Raw genomic sequence first — 23,682 nt, 5'->3', positions numbered from 1 at the left:
TTCTTTGCATTTTTTTTCTTTTCAGAATCCCCTTTTTTTAAGTAAGCCTTCCTTATTTATTTTAAAGGAGATGAGAATGCCCTTCTTTGGAAGTCTCATTTCGCCAACTTGAAAGGTTTTTGTGGTATGCTGAAAACGAATATCGCATTTAACTTTTATTCAAATAAGTCGTTTTTAGGATATTATGCAATAAAAAAAATTATGTTTAAAAGCGGTGACCTAAATCATTTGTTTTAAACAGTTAATTATCTATTTAAATAATTTCATTTTTAATCGTGTTTTAAATTTGTTTGTTTTTTATATATTGATTTTTTCGTATTAATAATGAACAAAGTTAATGTAAACTTTATAGGAAAACAATTTGGCACGCTTCAAAAATGAACGGACATTTTTACACGAGGAACGAAATAATGATTACTCCGTGTTACGATGACCTTAATTCATTGTTCTTTAGCTGTTCATTTTCTCTTTCAATAATTTCATGTTTAAATCGTGCTTTTAATGGTGTAATATTGATTCTTTCATATTTTCTATTTCTTTATGAATGGGGCAGTGGATGAAAGCACAAATAAAGGGTCAGAACGTGGTAAAAGGCAATCGGATGACGGAGATGATGATTGCTTCATGCTTCATATGAAGTGCAGAGCGAGGTATACAGGAATAATGGTCACAGATTAACTTCAATATGAAGGTGAAATAAAAGAAAGACGAAACCCGACACAACGCCCAATAATAATAAGCACAAGACAAACCAAGCCTGAAAAGAGTGCGGACAACACGGTCGGGAAGAATAGTAATAATAGATACTGTGAGATTTTATGATTTCACAAAAAAAGTGAAAAGGGCAGAATAATCCTTGTTATGCAGGAGGGTAGTCAGACGAATGAATACGTAGGTCACTTTTCTTTTAATATATATCATGTTTTAGTTTAATTCTTATCAATTTTTTTTCCTTGTCTTTGAGAAGAGGGATAATGTTGCCTGAGGAACTATTCAGGGTGTTCACCGTTTGGAGTTAAGCCCCTTGGGACGACTTATGTTTACAGAGTAGAATAAAGACGCACACATATCGGTCGTTGTGTTGTGTTTAATCCGTTGGCATCCTAAGAAATGACACACAAGCTTCATGTATTTTGTATATTTTAATGAAATACAAAGAATAGGTTTACTAAAGAAATTAAATAGAAAAGAGAAATTTAATAAAGCATGGAGTATTGACAAGTTTTAATCTAAACTTGTTAGTAAAACATTTCGAACATTTAACTAATTAACAGATATTTTTACACGAGGAACGAAATAATGATGACACCGTGTTATTACGATGAACTTTAAATTCAGTTGATTTTCTCTTTAAATAATTTCACGTTTAAATCGTGTTTTTCATCTTTTAATTTTTATTCTTTTATATTTTCATATATTTCATTTCCTAATGAATTGGACACACGAAACAAAAGTTGTATGAATTTACTAAAGAAATCCTAACAAGGAAAAAAAAATTCTGTTTTGAACACAAAGAACAAAACAAAAAACAAATTCATCCCGCCTTTTATTTTTCGTATTGAATTCATGGAATAAAAGGTGAGTATTTAGGATTTAGTACATTTTTAAATTAATCTGAAACATTAAAATAAGTTTACTTTTTTATTGTAATCCTATGAAAATATTGATTCTGTCTTGCTTCATAAAAAACACGAATAAAATATATGAATTTCCGATTTTAAAAATCCCCTAAAATAAAATATATATTCTGCAATCTGAGATTTATATTGTCGTCAAAAATGTGTTTATTTTAGTAAAACTTATGTGATTTTCTGTTAAAATAATAATGTTTACCATCAACACAATAATTTTTTAATTGTCGTTAAAGAATTCCGTTTGAGTTTTTATGCTTTATCCAATATTTTATATTTAAAAATAAAAATCACGATACATGTGAATCCGTATTGAAACCATCACGCTATTATTTAAAAATCCTTTCTTAACATGGGGAGGGTGTGTTTTTTAACTTTAAAATATTAAAATAGAAATCACGATACGTGTGAATCTATGTTCCGTATTGAAACCATCATGCTATTATTTAAAAAAAATCCTTTCTTAACATCGGAAGGGGATGGTTTTAACTTAAACACACTATTTAAAATATCGCGCGGTAACAGATGCACAGGCAACAATACATCACTTTCTTTTATAAAGTTGACATGAAATGAATACTCATTTATTGGCCATCACAAATTAACAGAAATTTAATGTAGAAAAACATTGTTGTAAAATATTTGCAACCGTAGTTTACTCCCACTAAGAATTTAAAATCTTTTTTATTACGTTTCAAATGTCTCAAATATTTTCTGCAAAAGGGAAATAAAACCGTAATAAATATTTAAGATTTTAGAGTAGGGTATCACTTTCCATTATAAATTTAATGTAAACTGAACACCGATTTAATTGCCAGACAATTACCAACAAAACGTAATCATTCCCAGTTTCTAAATTTGTCGTACGATGAGGAGGGGGCCTCCGATTGATTTTTGCTTTCTGACGTCTTTCTTTTTTTGTGGAGAAAATAGTTTACATTTTTAAAACTATTCTTTACTTTCACAATTAAATATACAAAGGAGCGTCAGCGTCACTGTTAAATTTTATTGGGTGGAATTATACTAGTATTGTGGTTTATTTTCAGTTTTTGAGAGATTAATGGGATTCCCGAGGTAACTGTTGCATGTCAGCTATTTTTCTTCTTGTTCGCACGAAGATCCGGCACTAGTTTTTATTATTTATTTAAAAAAAAAAAAACATAAACAAAATCTTATCCTGGTTGCTGGAAGAATCAATCACTTATCTGCCTTTAACAACATTTTAATGTATTTGTTCTTTGATCACGTTTATTTTGATAATTTAATTGTTAGGTAAAAATGCTAATTAACAAAGACACTTGGTCCATACTAAGAATGGTTCTCTAAATAATAACCTTATTATTAATTAAAAGAGGTTGTGTTCATTTGAAACAGAACAAAAAATAAAATGGGTGAGTAAAAACTGCCCCCATCCAAATCTATAATTAAAATTTAAGAATAATCGAACAACCCCCTCCATCTTGGATCATTTTGGTAAATTCAATTGTAATTTTCATTTTATATATATATATATATATATATATATATATATATATATATATATATATATATATATATATATATATATATGTGTGTAAAATGAAAATTACAATTGAATATATATATATATATATATATATGTAAAATGAAAATTACAATTGAATATATATATATATATATATATATATATATATATATGTAAAATGAAAATTACAATTGAATATATATATATATATATATATATATATATATATATATATAAAATGAAAATTACAATTGAATATATATATATATATATATATATAAAATGAAAATTACAATTGAATATATATATATATATATATATAAAATGAAAATTACAATTGAATATATATATATATATATAAAAATGAAAATTACAATTATATATATATATATATATATATATATATATATATATATATATATATATATATATATTCAAAATATGAGATTAGAAAGACAACCGCATGCGTATCTGTATTTTTTAAATAAACAAAATATTTATTTAAAGTTTCAAATATTCGGCTTATAAAGCCTTCATCAGGAACATATATCTAAAGTAATGGCAGAAACACTAGAGGATGACCTCCAATCAGTAGTTCAGTCAGGGTTCAAAAGAGAGTCGCAAATCTGATAGGCCCTAAACTGGCATCTAAGCTTCAGCCTCTGTCCCATCGACGAAACGTTGCATCTCTCTGCCTGTTCTACAAGTATTTTAATAGTGAATGCTCTGATAAACTGCAAGCACTTGAACACCCTCGACAGACCCGACAAGCTGCAAAATCCCACCCCCACACTGTAGAAATCCCTAGATGTAAAAGATCTTTCTACTCCGGTAGTTTCTTCCCCAGAACCGCTAGACTCTGGAATTCCATTCCAGGTCACTGCTTCCCCAACTGTACTGACATGCAGAAGTTCAAGTGCAACGTGTCGTTTGGCAGAGTTTGTTGGTCGAAGTAGAGAGTGTGTATTGTCAGTCCAGTGGGTAGCACCGGAATTCGAAATATGAGATCAAAAAGACAACCGCGTGCGTATCAGTATTTTTTTAAATAAACAAAATATTTATTTAATGTTTCAAATTTTCGGCTTATAAAGCCTTCATCAGGAATTTTCTTTTTAAACAATACAATAGATTTTTTTTTCCTCACGTGCCATGGTGTCGTTTGGCAGAGTTTGTTGGTCAAAGTAGAGAGTGTGTATTGTCAGATACGCACGCTGTCGTCTTTCTAATCTCATATTTCGAATTCCGTTTCCCCGTGCTTCTAAAAAGTGGATTACTACTAAACTACCCATTCGCGCTTAGACAGCGCTACCCACTGGACTGACAGTACACACTCTCTACTTCGACCAACAAACTCTGTGGAACGACACCATGGCATGTAAGAAAAAAATATATATATATATATTGTATTGTTTAAAAAGAAAATTCCTGATGAAGGCTTTATAAGCCGAAAATTTGAAACTTTAAATAAATATTTTGTTTATTTAAAAAAATACAGATACGCACGCGGTTGTCTTTCTAATCTGATATTTCGAATTCCGTTTCCCAGTGCTTCTAAAAAGTGGATTACTACTAAACTACCCATTCACGCTTAGACAGCACTACCCACTGGACTGACAGTACACACTCTCTACTCACAGCCCGTGACACCCCTAGTCTCCCAGACCTCTTCCAGCCACCAAGCACCTACTCCCCATGAGGGCAGCTCTCCAACGCCCGAAGGGAAAGATGATGCAGACGGAGTTGCCCATAGAACCCAAGCGCTTTTCAGGGACACTTTGGAATCGCTAAAGGCTCTCAGGGTGGAATATAAGGCACCACCGCCCAAAGCTCCCCAAAACACTCCGACACTACCGAAAGCCCCGAAAACCAACGCAACGACAATAAAGACCGATGGGCGAAATCCCATGACTCAATCTCCGGGCAAAAGGAAGGAAACGGACCAGAAGGTGGGCCAAAACCAGTCTACGACACCACAGGATGACTGGCCAGAGTTAGCCCCAAACAAAAGGGCCAAGCAGCAGCAACAACAGAGCCACCAGCAGAAGGAAAAGGCAGCGGCAGCCGATCCCCTCCCAGTCCGTCAAACACCAAACAGGACGAGACTACGGCATGGGGCCCTCCGGAGCTGGAGCAGATGACACCCGATGATTATAGGGAACTCTTCAACTCCACTTACAAGGATGTCACGAAGGGAACAACCATCATACCCCTTCCGGGACAGATTGAAAAATTGGAGAAGAGAGTTCTCTCCCTGATCACCTCTGACCTCAAGACCAGGAGTTTAACGGGTGTCAACAAAGACACCATGGTGGAAATCCTCATTGACTTGAACATTCCGGCAAGTTATATATGCAGAAGGAGTTTCGGCATGTGGGAAATTCTGCTCCCCAGAGAGGAGGATGCAAAAAGACTGGCCAGGACTGAACACAGAAGCAGGAACATTCGGCTCCAGTCAGTATACCTCGGTGGGAGGAACACCACTGTCTCAGTACTGAATGTCCCGTGCTACATGACCGGAAAACAAGTCGGGGCCATACCGAGTCAGTACGGTGAGGTGGAGGCAGTCACCCCAGCCCGCGGTTGACGCAACGTTTTGACTGGGGACTACAAAGTTCGGATGGTCCTGGGCAAGGACAGTTTTGACAACATTCCAGCCATGCTCAAGTTTGGAGAGCAGACCATGACACTGATCGTGGAGGGGAGAAAACCTCACTGCTGGCACTGCCAGTTGAGGGGACACATGGCCAATGACTGTCCTAAAAGGCAAACAGCGAACCCCCCGGGAAAAGTTCCCACCAAATTACCTGCTAAAACCCCAGCAGAGGTACAAGCCACAGCCCCAGCCGCAGCCGCAGGCAATTCCAACCCGGCAGCAGAAGCAGGTTGGGCAACGGTCACAAGGAAGGGCAGACCCAACAAAAATCTGCCCAAACCAATAACGACCAAAAACCAACCAAAAATCACCCCGATGGACACTCAAGCGCCCTCTTCCTCAAACAAGAGGAAGCTCCAATCTGCATGGAACGGACAAAGAGACTCCCCTCTCTTCCAGAAGGAAGGATATGTGAGACGGGCCCTCTGCAGCCAACACCAGAACTGAAAGGCCAGCTGAAGGTCTGTTATACACAGCTAAAAAAACTTTCTTTACGTCGGTGGCGATACTGTCACCGACCAAACCAAGTTCAAGGACGCTCCCTTGTTGACCAAATTTATTAGGGTCAACAAGGATTCCAGGACTGAGGCCCTCTGGGCATGGATAGATGCCACGAAGGATGCAATCCCAAGCCAGCAGCTGGTGGACACGGAGCATCCTTCGCTAAACAATTTAGTTTTTAAATGCGAGGGCAGAGTTCCTGTATATATTCACCCCTCCTTCTACAGGGCTTTAAAACTAATTTTTCCCCTGGACGTGGGAGGTGTGGCCAAGAATGAAGTGCCCTCTGCAGACTTACTGACCGGAAGCCTTGGATAGGCCTGCCACGTCCATACCCCCCAGGATTTCAGGCCCGTGTGTGTGACACTGAATTAAGTAGGTGAACATGACTTTAAACTTGGCTACTTATAAGGTGAGGGGCCTCAGATGTCGAAGCAAGGCCGCGCGTGTGCTTAGAGATCTGGTGCCCCTAAAGGTAGATATTGCCGCTATACAGGAGACCCACGTTCCACAAGAGTGTGTCGAGGTGCTCCTGTAAGCTGAATCGTCGTTTTGCAGGGCGAGGTAGTACAGACAGACGGTAAAGGATGAGCGGAAAGACATATGTAGCACACGCCTCCGCCCGACCCTTCAAGGACAATTTCCTTCGAACCCAACTCTTAACAGAGGATTTGACCTTGGCCTCTACTTCCGACCAGTTTTTCTTCAGCTGGAGACCCGGTCCGAACCACAAACCAAGGATCCGGACCGGGCCGTGGGTCCAACTGAAGATGCCCGGAAGCGAATTTACTCCAGTCCAGGCACCCAACCGCAGACCCACCGACTTACTGCGATTGAAGACGGTCCCCGTAACTTCTTCATATCGAGCGAGCACCTCGGTGACCACTTGAATGTCCGTGGGGCAAGACACGAACACGGTGACGTCATCGGCCAACGCGGAAACTCTGGCTCGTGTGCCTCCAAAGAGAACTATCCCGCACAGGACTGGTGTAGTCGTCTCGTCCCTTAACTTGCGAAGGAGGGGTTCCAACGCCAGGACATACAAGAGAGGCGACAGCGGACATCCCTGTCGTACCGACCGGAATACGGCAAAAGACTCTGACAGCTTACCGTTGATCTGCACCGCTACCGTCGGCCTGTCATACCGTACAGAGATCCACTTGCGGAAGTCTGGATTAAATCCGGCGGCATCCAGCACAGATCCCAGGAACCTATGGTTCACCCTATCGAAAGCCTTGGACTGATCCAAACTGATCAGCACGGCATCGGCGTCATCTTCTGTCCCCTCTATGATCGTGCGTATCAGATGAAGATTGTCCTGAATTGATCTCCCCTTCACACATAGCTCTGGTCTGCTTCGATCAAGTCAGTGATGAGAGCCTGCATCCGATTCGCAAGAACCTTGGCCAAAATCTTTAACTCTGTGTTTAGCAGAGTCAAGGGCCTGAAATCGTTTAAATCTTCCTCCTCACCATGCCGTTGACCTTTCCTCAGCAATGTGATCACTCCCTTGGTCACCTGGGATAGAGCCCTGAACAAACCAATGGTTGAACATATCCTTCAGAATAGGGACCAACATAGGCGACAGCCTCAAGTAGAATTCGTAGGGTAGACCATCAAGCCCCGGGGACTTGTTGCAGCCGACCTGCTTCAACGCAGTAATGATCTCATGTTCCACGAAAAGACCATCACAGCTAGCCGCTATGAGGCGGGGCGAGTCGGCCAAATAGCTGCCAAACTCTTCGACCCTGAGTCTGGGTAGTTGGGTGAAGCGCTCTGATAGATACTTTCGAAACCCCTCGCAAATCTCCCGCGTCGACACGAGGGCATGCCCTTCCAGGTCGTTTATATTTCGAATGTACCCGTCCGAGCCGTGCTTTAGAGCAGCCTTATGCTCAACAGCGTCTACATTAATAGCCTCGTTCGAGACTTTCATTAGCCTAGCCCTAACTATCTGGCCCTCGTACCGCTCGTTAGCCAAGCGGCTGAGGTCTTGTTTAGCTAGTGCTATCTCTAGGGGGTCCCCACCCTCCAATGCCTGGGTCAGCCTATTCTCTGTACGCTTCTTGGCCTTAGCCTTATCTAGTGCAAGGCGTTGGCTGTACTTGACCGAGAAACGTCTAATCTTAGCCTTGAGGCTAACCCACCACTTACTCCCGGTAACTAATGCCCGTTGGATTATCTCTGTAACCTTCAACCGGTAGTCCTCCAGCTCCAACAAGGTGCTGTTGAACTTCCAGTATCCAGCGAGTCTAGGCTTAGGGTTCAAGTTCAGATGGGTCATAACTAGTTTATGGTCCGAGTGTCCTAAAAAGTGGAATGTGGGACAAGATAGGAAATCTACATCGCCTCTTCTAACTAACATCCGATCCAAGGAAGTACTTGGATAGGAAGGCGTATTAGGATGTCACGTCCACATCTCCCACCCCGGGTGATCCAGGCGAAATCTGTTGACCAGGTCGCACGAAGCCATTAGGTCAGACAGACTGCTGTCACACCACGCCGACCCGCTAGTCCTCCCGACCTTATCTGTCCTGGGATCAAGGATGGCATTCCAATCACCCATTAAGACTACCCTCTTCGGATCATCTACAAAGCCCTCCACCCGTCGAAAAAGGAAGCCCTCTCCACAGTGGGGTTTTCATTAGATAGCTTTAGATTCCACAGAGTGAATGAGGTATTGTGGTAAATGTTGCCAGTCAAGAGTAAAGTCGCCACAGACTCCATTTTTACTTTAGTTACAAAGACCCTGCAACACTCCCCTCCCCCGATCTTATAGGGTCTTGTGCCTAAATTTGTTTTGTCTTTTGGAGATTTTACTTTTTTAAATGTTTTAATTTTATATTGGAATTTTTTAAATTGTAATTTTTTCTTTAAACGAAATAAATTAAATATGAAGATCAAAGTGTAGTATCTGTTCTTACTACATGCTGTACTTATGTTTCTAACTTTTCCTTGGCCACATGGCTAAGATCAAAGTGTAGTATCTGTTCTTAATAGATGCTGTACTTACGTTTGTAACTTTACCTTGGCCACATGGCTAAGATTAAAGTGTAGTATATGTTCTTAACAGATGCTGAACTTACATTTGTAACTTTTCCTTTGCAATGGAAGGAGAAACCCTTCCATGCTAAGGCATTTTTAGTCGCATGCAAGTCACTCCATCGGTCGGTCTATAACACATTTACATTTAATTTTTTTTAAGCAAGGGGTATGGAGTAAAATTTTTGTCCCCCGATTTATCAAAGAGGGACCAATGTTTTCAATGGGTCCGTAGTCTGGATGATTGACGGATAACCGTCCATTAGTTTTTCCTGAAATTTTTATTTACTGAAGTCATTTCAGCCCTTTTTTCGGTCATTTTAGTTTATCTTTAAGAATTTCATGTCAATCCTACATTCACACATTCATTCATTACATGAGAGCATATGACTAATGGCTATTGGCCTTGTTAAACTTAGCTCAACATATGACCTTAAACGACTTTATTTTATTATACTTACTGACCGATAGCAAATGCTGACCGATAGCAAAGTTTTGAGTCGAAGGCGAAGGGGGACTGCAAATCCATTTTAATTTTAAATGGATTGTTTTGCTTTATACAACTCTCTAAATGCATGAAAGCACACCCCACATAATCAGCATCTCATTGGAATTTAAACCTATAAACAACATTACCGTAGTTGATATAAAGCACACTCTCTTTGCTCAAACTTAAGGGATGCAATTCTCTATCTATATAAGAGATAGGTACGTCCAAGGATGGAATACTGTTGCCACATATGGGCAGGAGCTGCTAGAAAGGACTTATCCTGCCTTATTAGAGTTCAAAATAGACTTCGTAGCCTTGTAGGAGATGTCCTTTTCTCTTCCCTGCAACCTCTATCTCACAAAAGAGATGTTGCGAGTTTGTCTCTGATGTATCGTTATTTTCATGGAAAGTGTTCGACTTCAGTCTATGGTCCCCCCTCGCTAAACTTTCACAAGACACACTCGTCTAGCTGAAAACACTATCAATAATTCCCCCCCATTCTTTATCTGTGCCTAAACCTAAACGTAGATTCCATGAACAAAGCCTCTTTCTTAGAACTGCACGCCTGTGAAATTGTCTTCTGTTTTCCTGCTTTCCGGCTGACTGCAATATGGTTGTCTTCAAGTCTAACGTAAATAAGTTCTTGATGAGCTATTCCATATAAGTTATCAAATTTACCGAATTTTCATTACTATCGATTACTATATTGTCCAATTTCTACTGTACACTCTTTAACCCTTATCCTTGAGTTGCCTCTTGGCCTTAATAATGTGGTGATGCCTGTGTAAAAAAAAAACAAAATGGAAACTAGTTATGATAATACTTACAATCTGTTTTTCAATTATACACTTTTCTCAAAAATGTAATTTGAAATAAAGTATACATTTTAAAAGCATATTTATTTTCATAATTTAAAACCTCCCTTTTTTAATGAGATCTTGATAACAATTTTAATGAATATTTTCCTGATCCTATCTATTTTAGAGTACAGTCTGTTAGGTGTATCACTCCTGAAAGCTCTACGTATCAAAGTATAATTGAACCAGTCTTTCGTTATTTGGGTAGAAAACGTTCATTAACAAAAGTCAATTTCATGTAAATGATAATGACAGTCAAAAGAATGAATCAAATCTCAGTTTGAAATTCTCATTCAAAGTAAAACGTATTAACGTGTCATAACGAATACCATGTAAACGGAGACAATTTATTTTTGAATAATTAAAACGTAAAAGAATTAATTAATTTAGAGTCTGAAAGTTTAGAAATATTTTACCATTTAAAATAAATCAAACTGAATGTAAATACAAAAAAAAATTAATTTAATTTATTTTTATTTGCAGATATTCATGGTTGAACAATTTTGCTGACGTTGAACTGGTCATTTCTTTTCTAAACATTTACTGGTGAAAAGATTATTTGAACTGATCATTATTATTCTAAACATTTACTGGTGTTGTATTTAAACTGATCATTATTTTTCTAAACATATACTGGCCACCATTTGAACTAATTATTTTTCTAAACATTTACTGGTAAACAGATGCATTTGAACTAATTATTTTTATAAATATTTACTGGTGAAAAGATGTATTTGAACTGATCATTATTATTCTAAACATTTACTTGTGAAAAGATTTATTTGAACTGATCATTATTTTTCTAAACATTTACTGATGAAAAGAGGTATTTGAACTAATCATTATTTTTCTAAACATTTACTGATGAAAAGACGTATTTGAACTGATCATTATTTTTATAAACGTTTACTGGTCAACAGATGGATTTGAACTGATCATTATGTTTATAAACATTTACTGGTGAAAAGATGCATTTGAACTGATCATTTTTATAAACATTTACTGGTTAACAGATGTATTTTAACTGATCATTATTTTTCTAAACATTAACTGATGAAAAGAGATATTTGAACTGATCATTATTTTTCTAAACATTAACTGACGAAAAGATGTATTTGAACTGATCATTATTTTTCTAAACATTTACTGGTGAAAAGACGTATTTGAACTGATCTTTATTTTTCTAAACATTTACTGATGAAAAGAGGTATTTGAACTGATCATTATTTTTATAAACATTTACTGGTGCTAAGATGCATTCTTGTGAAATATGTGAATATACTTGTTCTGATGAATCAGATTTCATAACGCATATGGAAACTCACAGTGCAGAAAATTCATATTCTTGTGAAATATGTGAATATACTTGTTCAAATAAAACAAATTTAGTAATACATATAATAACTCACGGTGCAGAAGGTGCAAATTCACGTGAAATATGTGAATATATTTCTTCTGATGAGTCAAATTCAATAACATATATGGAAACTCACAGTGCAGAAAATTCATATTCTCGTGAAATATGTGAATATATTTCTTCTGATGAGTCAAATTCAATAACACTTATGGAAACTCACGGTGCAGAAAATTTATATTCTCGTGAAATATGTGAATATATTTCTTCTGATGAGTCAAATTCAATAACATATATAGAAACTCACAGTGCAGAAAATGCATATTCTTGTGAAATATGTGAATATACTTGTTCTGATGAATCAGATTTACTAACACATATGGAAACTCACGGTGCAGAAAATTCATATTCTCGTGAAATATGTGAATATATTTCTTCTGATGAGTCAAATTCAATAACACTTATGGAAACTCACAGTGCAGAAAATTCATATTCTTGTGAAAAATGTGAATATACTTGTTCCGATGAAATAAATTTAATAACACATATGAAAACTCACACAGAGAAAAAGGCATATTTATGTGAAGTGTGTGATTATTCATGTTCTAGAAAATCATATTTAAAGTCACATATGAAAATTCACACTGGGGAGAAACCATATTCTTGTGAAGTGTGTGGATATTCTTTTTCTAGGAAACCAGATTTAGTGATGCATAATAAAATTCACACTGGCGAAAAACCATATACTTGTAATATGTGTGAATATTCTTGTTTACGGAAATCACAATTAGTGAAACATATTAGAACTCACACTGGGGAAAAGCCATATTCTTGTAGAATGTGTGCATATTCTTGTTCTGAAAAATCAAATTTAGTGACACATATGAGAACTCACACTGGGGAAAAGCCATATTCTTGTGATATTTGTGAATATTCTTGTTCTGTTAAATCAAATTTACTAACCCATATGAGAATTCACAGTGGTGAAAAACCATATGCTTGTAAAATATGTGAATATTCTGCTATTCAAAAAACAAATTTACTGAGACATATGAAAACTCACACTGAGAACTTGAATGCCCACTAGACACTATCTTCGAGTGTCTAAGGTCTCTCTGTACAGGGGTTTGTCAGAACAACCTGGTATGAGGATACCTTTCCATAGAAGTAAACCCTGACCAAATATTCAAAATCACATAGTATTCTCTGCCCAAATAAGATCTCCTCACTATGGCTAACCCACATTAGCTTTTACGAGGAATGGTGCACTTTCTCCAAGTGATGTTACCTCAAGTAACAGCACGAAGCTGGGTACTCCACCAGACTAGATAAATTCTTGTTCTGGAATCCAGTAAGACCAAGAGACCAAAATGAAAGATATACTACAATGTATAAAAATGGTTAATTGGGAGAGGAAAATTATGTTCTCAATTCCTTTACTGTTTGAGAGATAAAGAACTTTAATGGAATATTCGAATATTTATGTATCTTTATGAACATTAATGGAACATCAGCATTCATTTTGAAGGAGGAAATAATGTATGGAATAATGCAACTCATGAGACAGACAAACTATACTCCATTCCAACAGGCAAAACGTGCATTTAACTTGCAATAATAATAATAATGCTAAACATGGTTGTTATGAGTACATAAACACGAAAGGTATAACAGCACAAACCAGAAACAGGTACTACACTTTCATTTTAATTTACTGTCGAAAAAGCTAATAAAAAAAGTAGAAACAAATAGTTTTTACGAGTTTACAATTCTGCAGAGATTTAACACGTTTTATATGGAAAAATACTAATTAATGGAGGGGGCACTCTCATATAAAAATCACCGAGAAAGACTCGTTGACATTACTTATTTCAATGGAGAAGTAAATGCATGGGAGAATGCACTTCATGACAAGTAACGACTGCGTTTTCTCGCCAGAATAATGATAACCCGAATCATGGCACACACAAAACCTCAAAACAGGAACAGATACTACACGTTAGTTGTTGTTCTCTGGGTTCTGCTTATTCGCCTAACAGGGTTACGCTTGAAACCATAGGTCACGTAAGTTTACTCTAATCAAGTTAGATAATTTGCAACTTTCATAATGTATTTTTGTCACTTAACTGAATTCACCGCTTTCTCCAATTCTTTTTTTTTCTTTCTGAATTGTAATAGTAGGGTAAAGTGGGGAATGTACCCTTCCACCTCGTGCTGTGCTCAACACAAAATGCTGTTCTTGGTTCGACCTTTGTACACCAGATAGCCTAGTAGCGTGTGTGGAATCATTAAAATGGAGATTTGACTTGTCTGCCAGTGCGAACTTCTGCTCTGATGCTACCTTCTTTGGTGTTCGATATTTTAAAGCCCATCTATCATCTGCCTGGCAACCATATCGTTTAAATAATCCATAATTTATAAAATTTGTCTTGGCCACGCTCTCGATAAGACATTAGTTACTGATTCATGGAGTGGAATTTCTGTCGATGGACTACTTCCAATTTCCATACCTCTTTGTATCAAGCTCAGGTGTCCATAAATAACATTGGGATGACTGCAAACTATTTCCTTAATCGTACGCTCAACAAGTTGCTTCCATAAAAGCATCCTTTCTTGTTCCAGGTTATTTTGATGGTGAATATTTCCAATATGACCAATGTCATTTTCACAAATTGTTAAATTGTTTAAAGTTCGTAGTGTATTATAATGGTAGTGTGCATTAAGAAAAGTTATTCTTCCAGCTCCTAACAAAATGCAAATGTCTGCGATATATATATATATTTATATGTAATCAACTTTTTCTTCACCATATTCCCTCTACTTCACTTTTTTGTGTGATCAAGTAAGATCTTTGACTTACATGTTGTTTAATCAAATACTTTTGCATGCAAAATCCGATCCCGTATTTTGCTAATTCCTACCCTCTGATGAGAAGGAAAGTATTTCTTCGAAACTCCACGGATTAAGGACTATCCACTTATCTAGTGTTTCCTTTTCAGATTAAATATGTTTTTAACTCATTTCAAAGTATTTTTTACATGTTTTATTTACTGTTTGCTCATATATATATATATATATATATATATATATATATATATATATATATATATATATATATATATATATATTTATATATGAAATCTTTACAATGTAACTAACGTATTTATATATATATATATATTTCTTTTAAAAATATATATTTTAGGGAATAAAATACGTTAATTACATTGTAAAGGTTTCATTTATATATATATATATATATATATATATATATATATGAAATCTTTACAATGTTTTTAAGCTCAAACCGAAATGCAAATGTTTTCGATGTGTATATATATATATATATATATATATATATATATATATATATATATATATATATATCGCTGATACTTATACATCAGGGGAGTTCGCCACTAATTACTTCCTGTTAGGCTCATGTTGTCATTGACAGACACCTCATAACAATACAATTACTGTTCTCATCTTAACATGATAGGAAAACAATTTATTAAACGTCGATTGAAACTGTGTAGTGATGCCAGCGTCTTCAACCAAAAATTACTTAGGGAGTTTATGCAGAGATTGTGTCATATTGGAAATCAGTTCAACGTTAACAAACGTTATTCCTGGCTCTGGCTTTTTTACCTTGTTTTCATCATATAAAAATATTCAATATATACTTATTTTTTTGTTTATTTTGTATTTTCAACCTTGTTTTCATTACATAAGGATATTCAATATATATTTATTTTTGTTTATTTATTTTTTGTTTTCAACTTTGTTTTCCTCACATAAAGATATTCAATATATACTTTGGTTTTGGTTTATTTATTTTCAACCTTTGTTTTTATCACATAAAGATATAGAATATATACTTTGGTTTTGGTGTATTTACTTTCAACCTTTTATCACATAAATATATTCAATATATACTTAGTTTGTATTTATTTTTATTTTCAACCTTGTTTTCATTACATAAAGATATTCAATATATACTTAGTTTGTATTTATTTTTTCAACCTTGTGTGTTTGTGTGTGTGTGTGTGCATTTTTGTGTATGTCTACAAAAGGCTTTTTTCCGGCGAGTTCTTACAACTTTTTATATCACGTTGAAATCATAATATCTACGAGTTAATAACGGGGGCCGACTGTCTATTTAATTTGCCCAACTTTGAAAATCTAAATATTTGGACTGCCGCATGTGAATTCGGCTTTTTCGTATAATAAAAGCTAAACTAATTTTGAGCTGGCGTCATTGTTCCGGTCGCGATCGCCGGGAACGTCCAAAAGCAATCAGCTTTGATCAAAGTGGAGTTTCTCCTTATATCAGACAATTGCTATTCAATTTGGACAATCCCCTTTAAATGGGGAGCTAGTTTCCCCCATCATCTTGGGGAAGCCAAAACTGCTCAGCATTGAAACAAAGTAAACAAACACCAAAAAGCTGTCCTGCAGTCAATAAAAAACGGCCACGTCATCGTAATGCTCCCGCGATGACCTCATTAAGTGGCCACCTGTCAATCAAACCTCTTTGACTCACTTTTAACCCTTAACTTAACACGCTTATCCAATCCTTTCCCCTCGTGGCCGATATAATTACGTGGCTGGCTTTTTCCCCTTTCGTTTCAATTTCGCGTCAAGGCTTCGGGGTTCAACCCTACCTTCCTACTAAAACTTTTTCTCTTTTGCAACGTTTTTTTTAAACACACACACCTCCAAACACCTGGGCAACGCTGGGTAACCCCCTCTAGTAATGTATAAATTTGAAAATGCATAAATTTAGATTTGCTTTATTATGAAAATCGATTATAAGCGTTGTAAAATATACCAAGTAAAATATTCTTACTGGAACATTAGAAGAAAACTTAAATGAATTCGATATAACACAGCTTACTTTGGAATGCCCATAGCCCAGGTCGGAATGCTTATCACGCTGTGATAATGGTAGAAATCACTTTAAACTCTCAACACAAAACTGAAGAGACATTACTCAAAACGGCAAAGTAGAAAGTTGATTGGAAAGCCATCGGGTAAAAATCTGTTCTCTTCTTGCAGATCAATGTTCCCACACGGAAGTTCTATAGCAAACTCTACATCTCCAATGAAATACTTTAGCTTGGGCAGCTGCCATTGCTTAGGCAGCATGCATGCCACAGATTTAAAGCGGCAATTGAAGCACACAGAAGTTCTATAGCAAACCCCTCTCTTTACTTCTACTTGCGTAGCTGCCATTACTTAAGCGCCATGCATGCCACAGATTTATCTGACACAAGTCCAGGGCACACAGACAAAAGTTTATAGAAATATTTGCAAAAAAGAAATAGCGACAGAGAAATCATCAGAAAAGGCATTGAAGGATAGAAATAAGGAAGTCGAGATTTCTGAAAAAAATATTAAGCAACATCCAACAATCAAAAGCATTTGCACCTGATCTCATTTCGGCTTTACTTCTCAAGAAATGATCCGCTGAGATTGCTTTAGTTCTCTTCAAACTCTTTAACAAATGCCTTAACAAATTTTGCTTTTTCTGACTGCTGGAAACCTGCTTCTGTGGTACCAGTTTACAAGAAGTCTGACGAAAGAACTGGCCCAATAAATTCTTGCCGCATTCATCCCCTCCCTCTTTTCGCCAAAATATGAGTCCACAATTGATCAAGCCCTTGTCCACCACTTTAGAGTGAGACGAACAATATGGATTTAGGCAAGCCTATTTTACTGCTGATATCTTAACTGTAATCTCTGAACGTATTTGCCATGCACTAGATAAGGCAGGGAAGGTAGGGTAGTAGCTCTAGATATATCTAAGTCTTTTGACAAAGTATGGCACAAGGCTCTCCTCAGGAAAACCTGATCATATGGACTCATTGGACGAATACTTAACATAATTAAATCCTTTTTACATAAGAGAGGAATCGAGGTCGTCCGAACAATATGATGCAAATGGGGCTGTACCTCAAGGGTCGATCTTTATTATTCGTGATAATCATAAAGGACATCCATGATGAAATTGTTTTTGGAATGCGTATATAACACCACGCTCTATAATGGCACGTAGGGAAAATGTACGAACACATATCTACGTCAATGTCGAAAATCCTAGAGGAAGACCTCCAGACTGTAGTGGGGACAAAAATGGATTGTAACATTCAATGCTTCCAAGACTAAGCTTCTTTTCTTTTATGATTACAAGAAGCCTTTTCACCCATTAATAGTTATGACTGATGAGTAATTTTGCCTGAAAGTAATTTGTTCGAACTCTTCGGCTTAACGTTCAAAGAGAACCTGAGCTCGAACAGATACATCAAGGGTATTGCCGCAGCTGCTCCAAGGAAGCTAGGCTCTCTTTACCATGCTATAAAGATACTTAAACCTAAATGTATCCTGTAAATCTACACGGTCACAATTCGTCCATGTATGGAGTATTTGGGGTGGTGCATCTACTACTAGTTTCTTACTCCTAGAAGGGTTCAAAGGAGAGCCGCCAACCTAATAGGTTCCTACGTTTCAGCTAGATTCAGCCTCTATCCCACCGAGGAAATGCTGCATTCCTCTGTCCGTGTAAGAAGTATTTTAATGGTATATGCTTTGACGAACGGCAAGCCATTGTACCCTCGACGTAAATACCCCCAGCAAACAGCAAAATCCCACCCTTTCACAGTAGAGCTCCCCATATATCAGAAATACTTCTACTCTAATGGTTTCGTCCCCAGAACTGCCAGACTTTGGAATTCCTTCCCGGGTGCATGCCACCCTTACTGTACTGACATACAGACGTACAAGTGTTATGTTAACAAACATATTGCTGCTCAACTCCCAACACAATATCCCTGCAATTATGTCCCAGATAGTAGCCCTCTACATCGAATGGTCCTGGATATGAGCTTAAACTATATCCGATGGCGAGGCCCCAGTTTGCGGGCTTTGGGGAGTGTGGAGCCACCCCTTAATTGGCATTGCTCCCAGGTCCACTCTGACCCGGAGTGGTAGTACCTGTTAGGGTCCCAACTTTGGGTTAAATAGAAACCGACTTGAAAAAATATATATTTTATTAAAACAAATTTCTGAATCACTGGATTCGGCATTAAATAACCTGAAAAGGGTTGATATGCCGTAAAACAAAAACAACCAATAAACCTACATCAGAGTGGAACTGAGCACAACCTGTAACAAATAAAGTCTCTCTTGAAATGATGATAACGCGAAACATGATTGAAATGAGCAAACATGTTAGAAACAGGTACTACTCTTTCATCGTTATACGTTAAATGCTGATTTTATGTAAAACACGCTGGCTAATAATTAGCAGGTTTGAGTAAACCCTCTCTTGAAATCGCTACAATGATGATAACGCAAAACATGGTTGAAATGAGCAAACATGTTAGAAACAGGTACTACACTTTGCACGTTACTGTACTACTGCTGATTTTGTGTAAAACACGTAGGCTAATTAGCAGGTTTAACTTTGGAATCATGAATGAAGATGTTCATCGTAATTTAACCGAATCGAGTTTGATAACAATAAGTTGCAAGTGCCATTACGTAATCATGACGTCATTGCTTAATTTCTTGGTCCAACTATATTTTTGTCATTTGACTGACTTTGCCCATTTTTTTTTTTTTTTGCAATTCCTTCCTCTTATTTGAGTTGATTATGTTAAATATTCATTTTTTTTTGTTTAATATGAGGATTATTTGGATTAATTGGACTGGACTACTGTTCACATTTTGGATGTTAACTGTAGTTCGACTTATTCAAATAATAAGGAAATGTTCAATATAAAAAAAATAAACCTGATTTTTAAAGCTTCGTAGATTTTATTTTTTTTTAATGAATTAAATACGAAATATAAAAATTGACAATAGAAATACTTCAAAAGGTTTAAGAATTGACAAATATAATCTAAACTTGGTATGAAAACGGAACGGACATTTTTACACAAGGAACGAAATAATGATTTCACCGTGTTACGATGAACATAAGTTCTTTGTTCTTGAGCAGTTGATTTTCTTTTCAAATAATTGCACGTTTAAATCGTGATTTTAAATTTGATTATTTTCTATTATTTTATCTAATATTTTATTTCTTAACGAATTGGGTGGACACACAACACAAAAGTTGAATCAATTTACTAAAGAAATCCTAACAAACAAAACAAACTTTCTGTTTTGAACACAAAAGAAAAAGCGACACTTTTCTCGTATTTTAATCCCTGAATGAAAGGTAAGTTTCTTTTTTTCTAAAAAACGTTCTAAGATATAATTTAACAACTTAAAAATTATGTTAAATATTAAAATACGTTTTTTTTTTATTGCAATCAAATATGAAAGGTAATTTATTTCTTACGCTTTTAAAAAATCTCTTTGAATAACTTTTAAAATAATCTGAAAAGAAAAGCAGTTTATTTTGCACATCAGGAATATTCATTCTTTAAAAAATCTTAAACATTAAAAACATTTATTTTTATTGCAATCCAATAGAAATATTGATTCCGCCATGCTTTATAAGAAACTTGAATAAAAAATCTATGAATATCCGATTTAAAAAAAATCTTCCTTAAAATATATTGTTCAATCTGACACTAAGATGTTTTTTTTTTATCAAAAATGTGGTTATATCAGTAAAACTTACGTGATTTCTGAGAAAAGGATAATGTTTATCATAAACAAAATGAGTTAATTCGAAGTTGCTTGAATCGGTAAACAACTGATCACAAAAAAAAAAAAATGATTTTTCAGTATTTGTTTTTTTTTTGTAATATTAAACTGTTTTTTTGGTATTTAATTGTTTTTAGTTATATATTCAAAAACAGTTTTCTGTCTACCGTTTTCTGAGTTAATTGTGATATTTTTTTCAAAATTGTAGGTTGTGGAGAAACGAGAAAGACTTTCTTTAATAAAGTTTACATAATAATGAGCACCCATTTATTAGCTATCACAAATTAAGAGAAACTTAATAAAGAAACAATAATTGTTAAATAGTTACTATCTTTATTAAAGCGTAATTTTAATGTTAAAAAATCTAAATCGACTTTTTGTCTGCCATTACATCTGAAAAGCTAATAAAAGTATCCAGAAAAATAAAAGAAACAAAGGGTTTGTATTACTGTACACATAGATTCGAAAAAGTTGTCAAAAAACAAATATATAACAAATAAATGTTATCAAAGGCAAGATAAATTACTTTTCTACCAAACTGGATATAATTTTCGTGTTTTTATTCAATTTAACATGTTTATTCAGCTCAAAAAGCATACAGTGTTTACCGATGTATTGGAAAATTTAAAATGGCGGCCGACTCTCCCTTTAACACGGTAAGTTCGGGAAAAGGTGTTATAAATAATAAACTAGAAAAAATCCTATTAAAAACCCACCGAATATATATCAAGTTATGTCACGGTAACTTATATTGAGCAAATTTTTAAGAGTATTTTGTCTAGTTTATTATTTATTACACCTTTTTCCGAACTTTCCGTGTTAAAGAGAGAGTCGGCCGCCATTTTAAATTTTCCAATACATCGGTAAACACTGTATGTTTTTCGAGCTGAATAAATATGTTACATTGAATAAAAACACGAAAAATATATCCAGTTAGGTAGAAAAGTAACTTATCTTGCCTTTGATAACATTTATTTGTTATATATTTGTTTTTTGACAACTTTTTCGAATCTATGTGTACAGTAATACAAACCCGAAACAAATAATAAATATTTAAGACTTTGTTGTTTGAATTTGACATACATTGAAAAGCCATTAAAATATATCCGGAAAAATAGAAGAAAAAAACAAACAAAAAAACAAACAGAAATCATAAACATTTTAGACTTTGCTATGTAAATTTAACATAAATTAAGCATCTGTTTCTTGCCTATATATGTATGTGGATGACTATATATATACCTATTTACTATACCTCCCCACGGGACAGAGTTAGACACCAGGGTCGTTTTTTAAGTGGAGAAAAGGTACAAAAATAAAAATTGTCTCAGTCGTGAAGGATTTCTCCTCCACCGAAAGAGAACAAGAAATAGAAGTGCAGCATCTGAAGAACAGATACTACACTTTGATCCTGTCCCGAAGGCCAAGAATGATGACTATATATATATATATATATATATATATATATATATATATATATATATATATATATATATATATATATATATTGTTTTAACAAAATCAAGACATCAAGGAATAGGTTAATAGCAATAAGTACTGTATTTCATACTGAATGGTATGGAATCCATTTCCCTTGTAAGGAAAAACATGAGAAATATTAAAATGTTAAAGTATGTTTTTTTTTCAATACGTCTGACGAAAGGCTGTTTTTGTGAAAATTTTAAAACGATATAAGGTTTGAATTTGTCCAAATAGTCTTGAAACAATTGTAACTAACGATTAAATACCCTATTTGTTGCTATTGATCCATTCCTTGATTTGATTAAAACAATATATGAATGCTCAAATATGAAATATGAGAATTTTGTAGCTTACAGTTTAAGTCATCTCATTTTGACTATAAAATTATTGTGATATGAACGATTACCGAATTTTTAATAATATAAACCCAGTAAAATTCGGAATGCTATAAGGCTATATATATAGTCTTACATACTTAAATCATTCGTTGACATCTATGCTGAGGACACGACCATCTATGGCAACACATCAAAGGCCGTAAATGACAAAGTTCTCTCTAATTCTCTATCCTCTTATCTTGAGCGTGTGGTAGAGTGAGGGAAGAGGTGGCTGGTCACTTTTAATGCATCTAAAACCAAGCTTCTATATTTACATCATCAACGCTCTGATCCCCATCTGGCATCAATTGAAATGGATGGCTCTCGTCTTGGAGAGGCTCCATGTTTTGACAAGCTTCTGGGTTTGACCTTTACTCCTGATCTTAAATGGAACACGTACATCAGGTCTGTTGCCAAGGACGCTGGGAAAATGGTGGGATCCTTCTACCGCTCCAGAAGATATCTCACTACTGATGCAATTCTCAATCTATATAAAAGCCAAGTACGTCCAAGGATGGAATACTGCTGCTACATCTGGGCAGGAACTGCTAAAAACAACCTATCCTGCCTTGACAAAGTACAAAATAGACTTCGTGGCTTAGTGGAGGATTCCCTTTTCTCTTCCCTACAGCCTCTCTCCCACAGAAGAGACTTTGCAAGCCTGTCTTTGTTTTATCGTTATTTTCATGGCAAGTGCTCGTCTGAGCTCCAATCTCTCGTCCACCCCTCGCCAATCTTTCATGAGAAACACCCGTCTGGCTGAAACTACTGTCAATAATTTTCCCCACTTTTATCTGTGCCTAAATCAAAACGTAGATTCCATGACCAGAGCTTCTTTCTCAGAAGTGCACGACTGTGGAACTCTCTGCCGCTTGCCTTATTCCCACCTGACTACAACTTGGATGTCTTCAAGTTCAACATAAACAAATTCCTGACAAACTGCCTCCTTAAGTAAGACACTCTATCAAATCTCCAATACTAATGATTACTACAATATTATCTCATTGATTACTGAACACGCAATAACCCTTATCCCTGAGTGGCCTCTGGGCCTTGATAAGTGGTGACCTCCATGTAATATATATATATATATATATATATATATATATATATATATATATATATATATA

General features: G+C 35.5%; 1 protein-coding gene and 1 pseudogene across 1 annotated transcript; both read left to right on the top strand.

Annotated features, from left to right (window-relative positions):
* Window positions 1-1,039: 1,039 nt before the first annotated feature.
* Window positions 1,040-13,830, top strand: LOC145271290 (uncharacterized). The gene is made up of 2 exons (XM_080126842.1): window positions 1,040-1,578; window positions 11,162-13,830. The coding sequence occupies exon 2, from the start codon at window positions 11,932-11,934 to the stop codon at window positions 13,117-13,119; it is 1,188 nt and encodes a 395-aa protein (XP_079982968.1). The 5' UTR covers window positions 1,040-1,578; window positions 11,162-11,931; the 3' UTR covers window positions 13,120-13,830.
* LOC145271759 (U2 spliceosomal RNA) lies at window positions 9,237-9,415 on the top strand (annotated as a pseudogene).
* Window positions 13,831-23,682: the final 9,852 nt, after the last annotated feature.

This window comes from Euprymna scolopes, chromosome 46, assembly GCF_053919585.1.
Source record: "Euprymna scolopes isolate OS-2025 chromosome 46, ASM5391958v1, whole genome shotgun sequence".
Classification (NCBI taxonomy): Eukaryota; Metazoa; Mollusca; class Cephalopoda; order Sepiida; family Sepiolidae; genus Euprymna; species Euprymna scolopes.
This window is presented reverse-complemented; position numbering and strand designations above follow the sequence as displayed.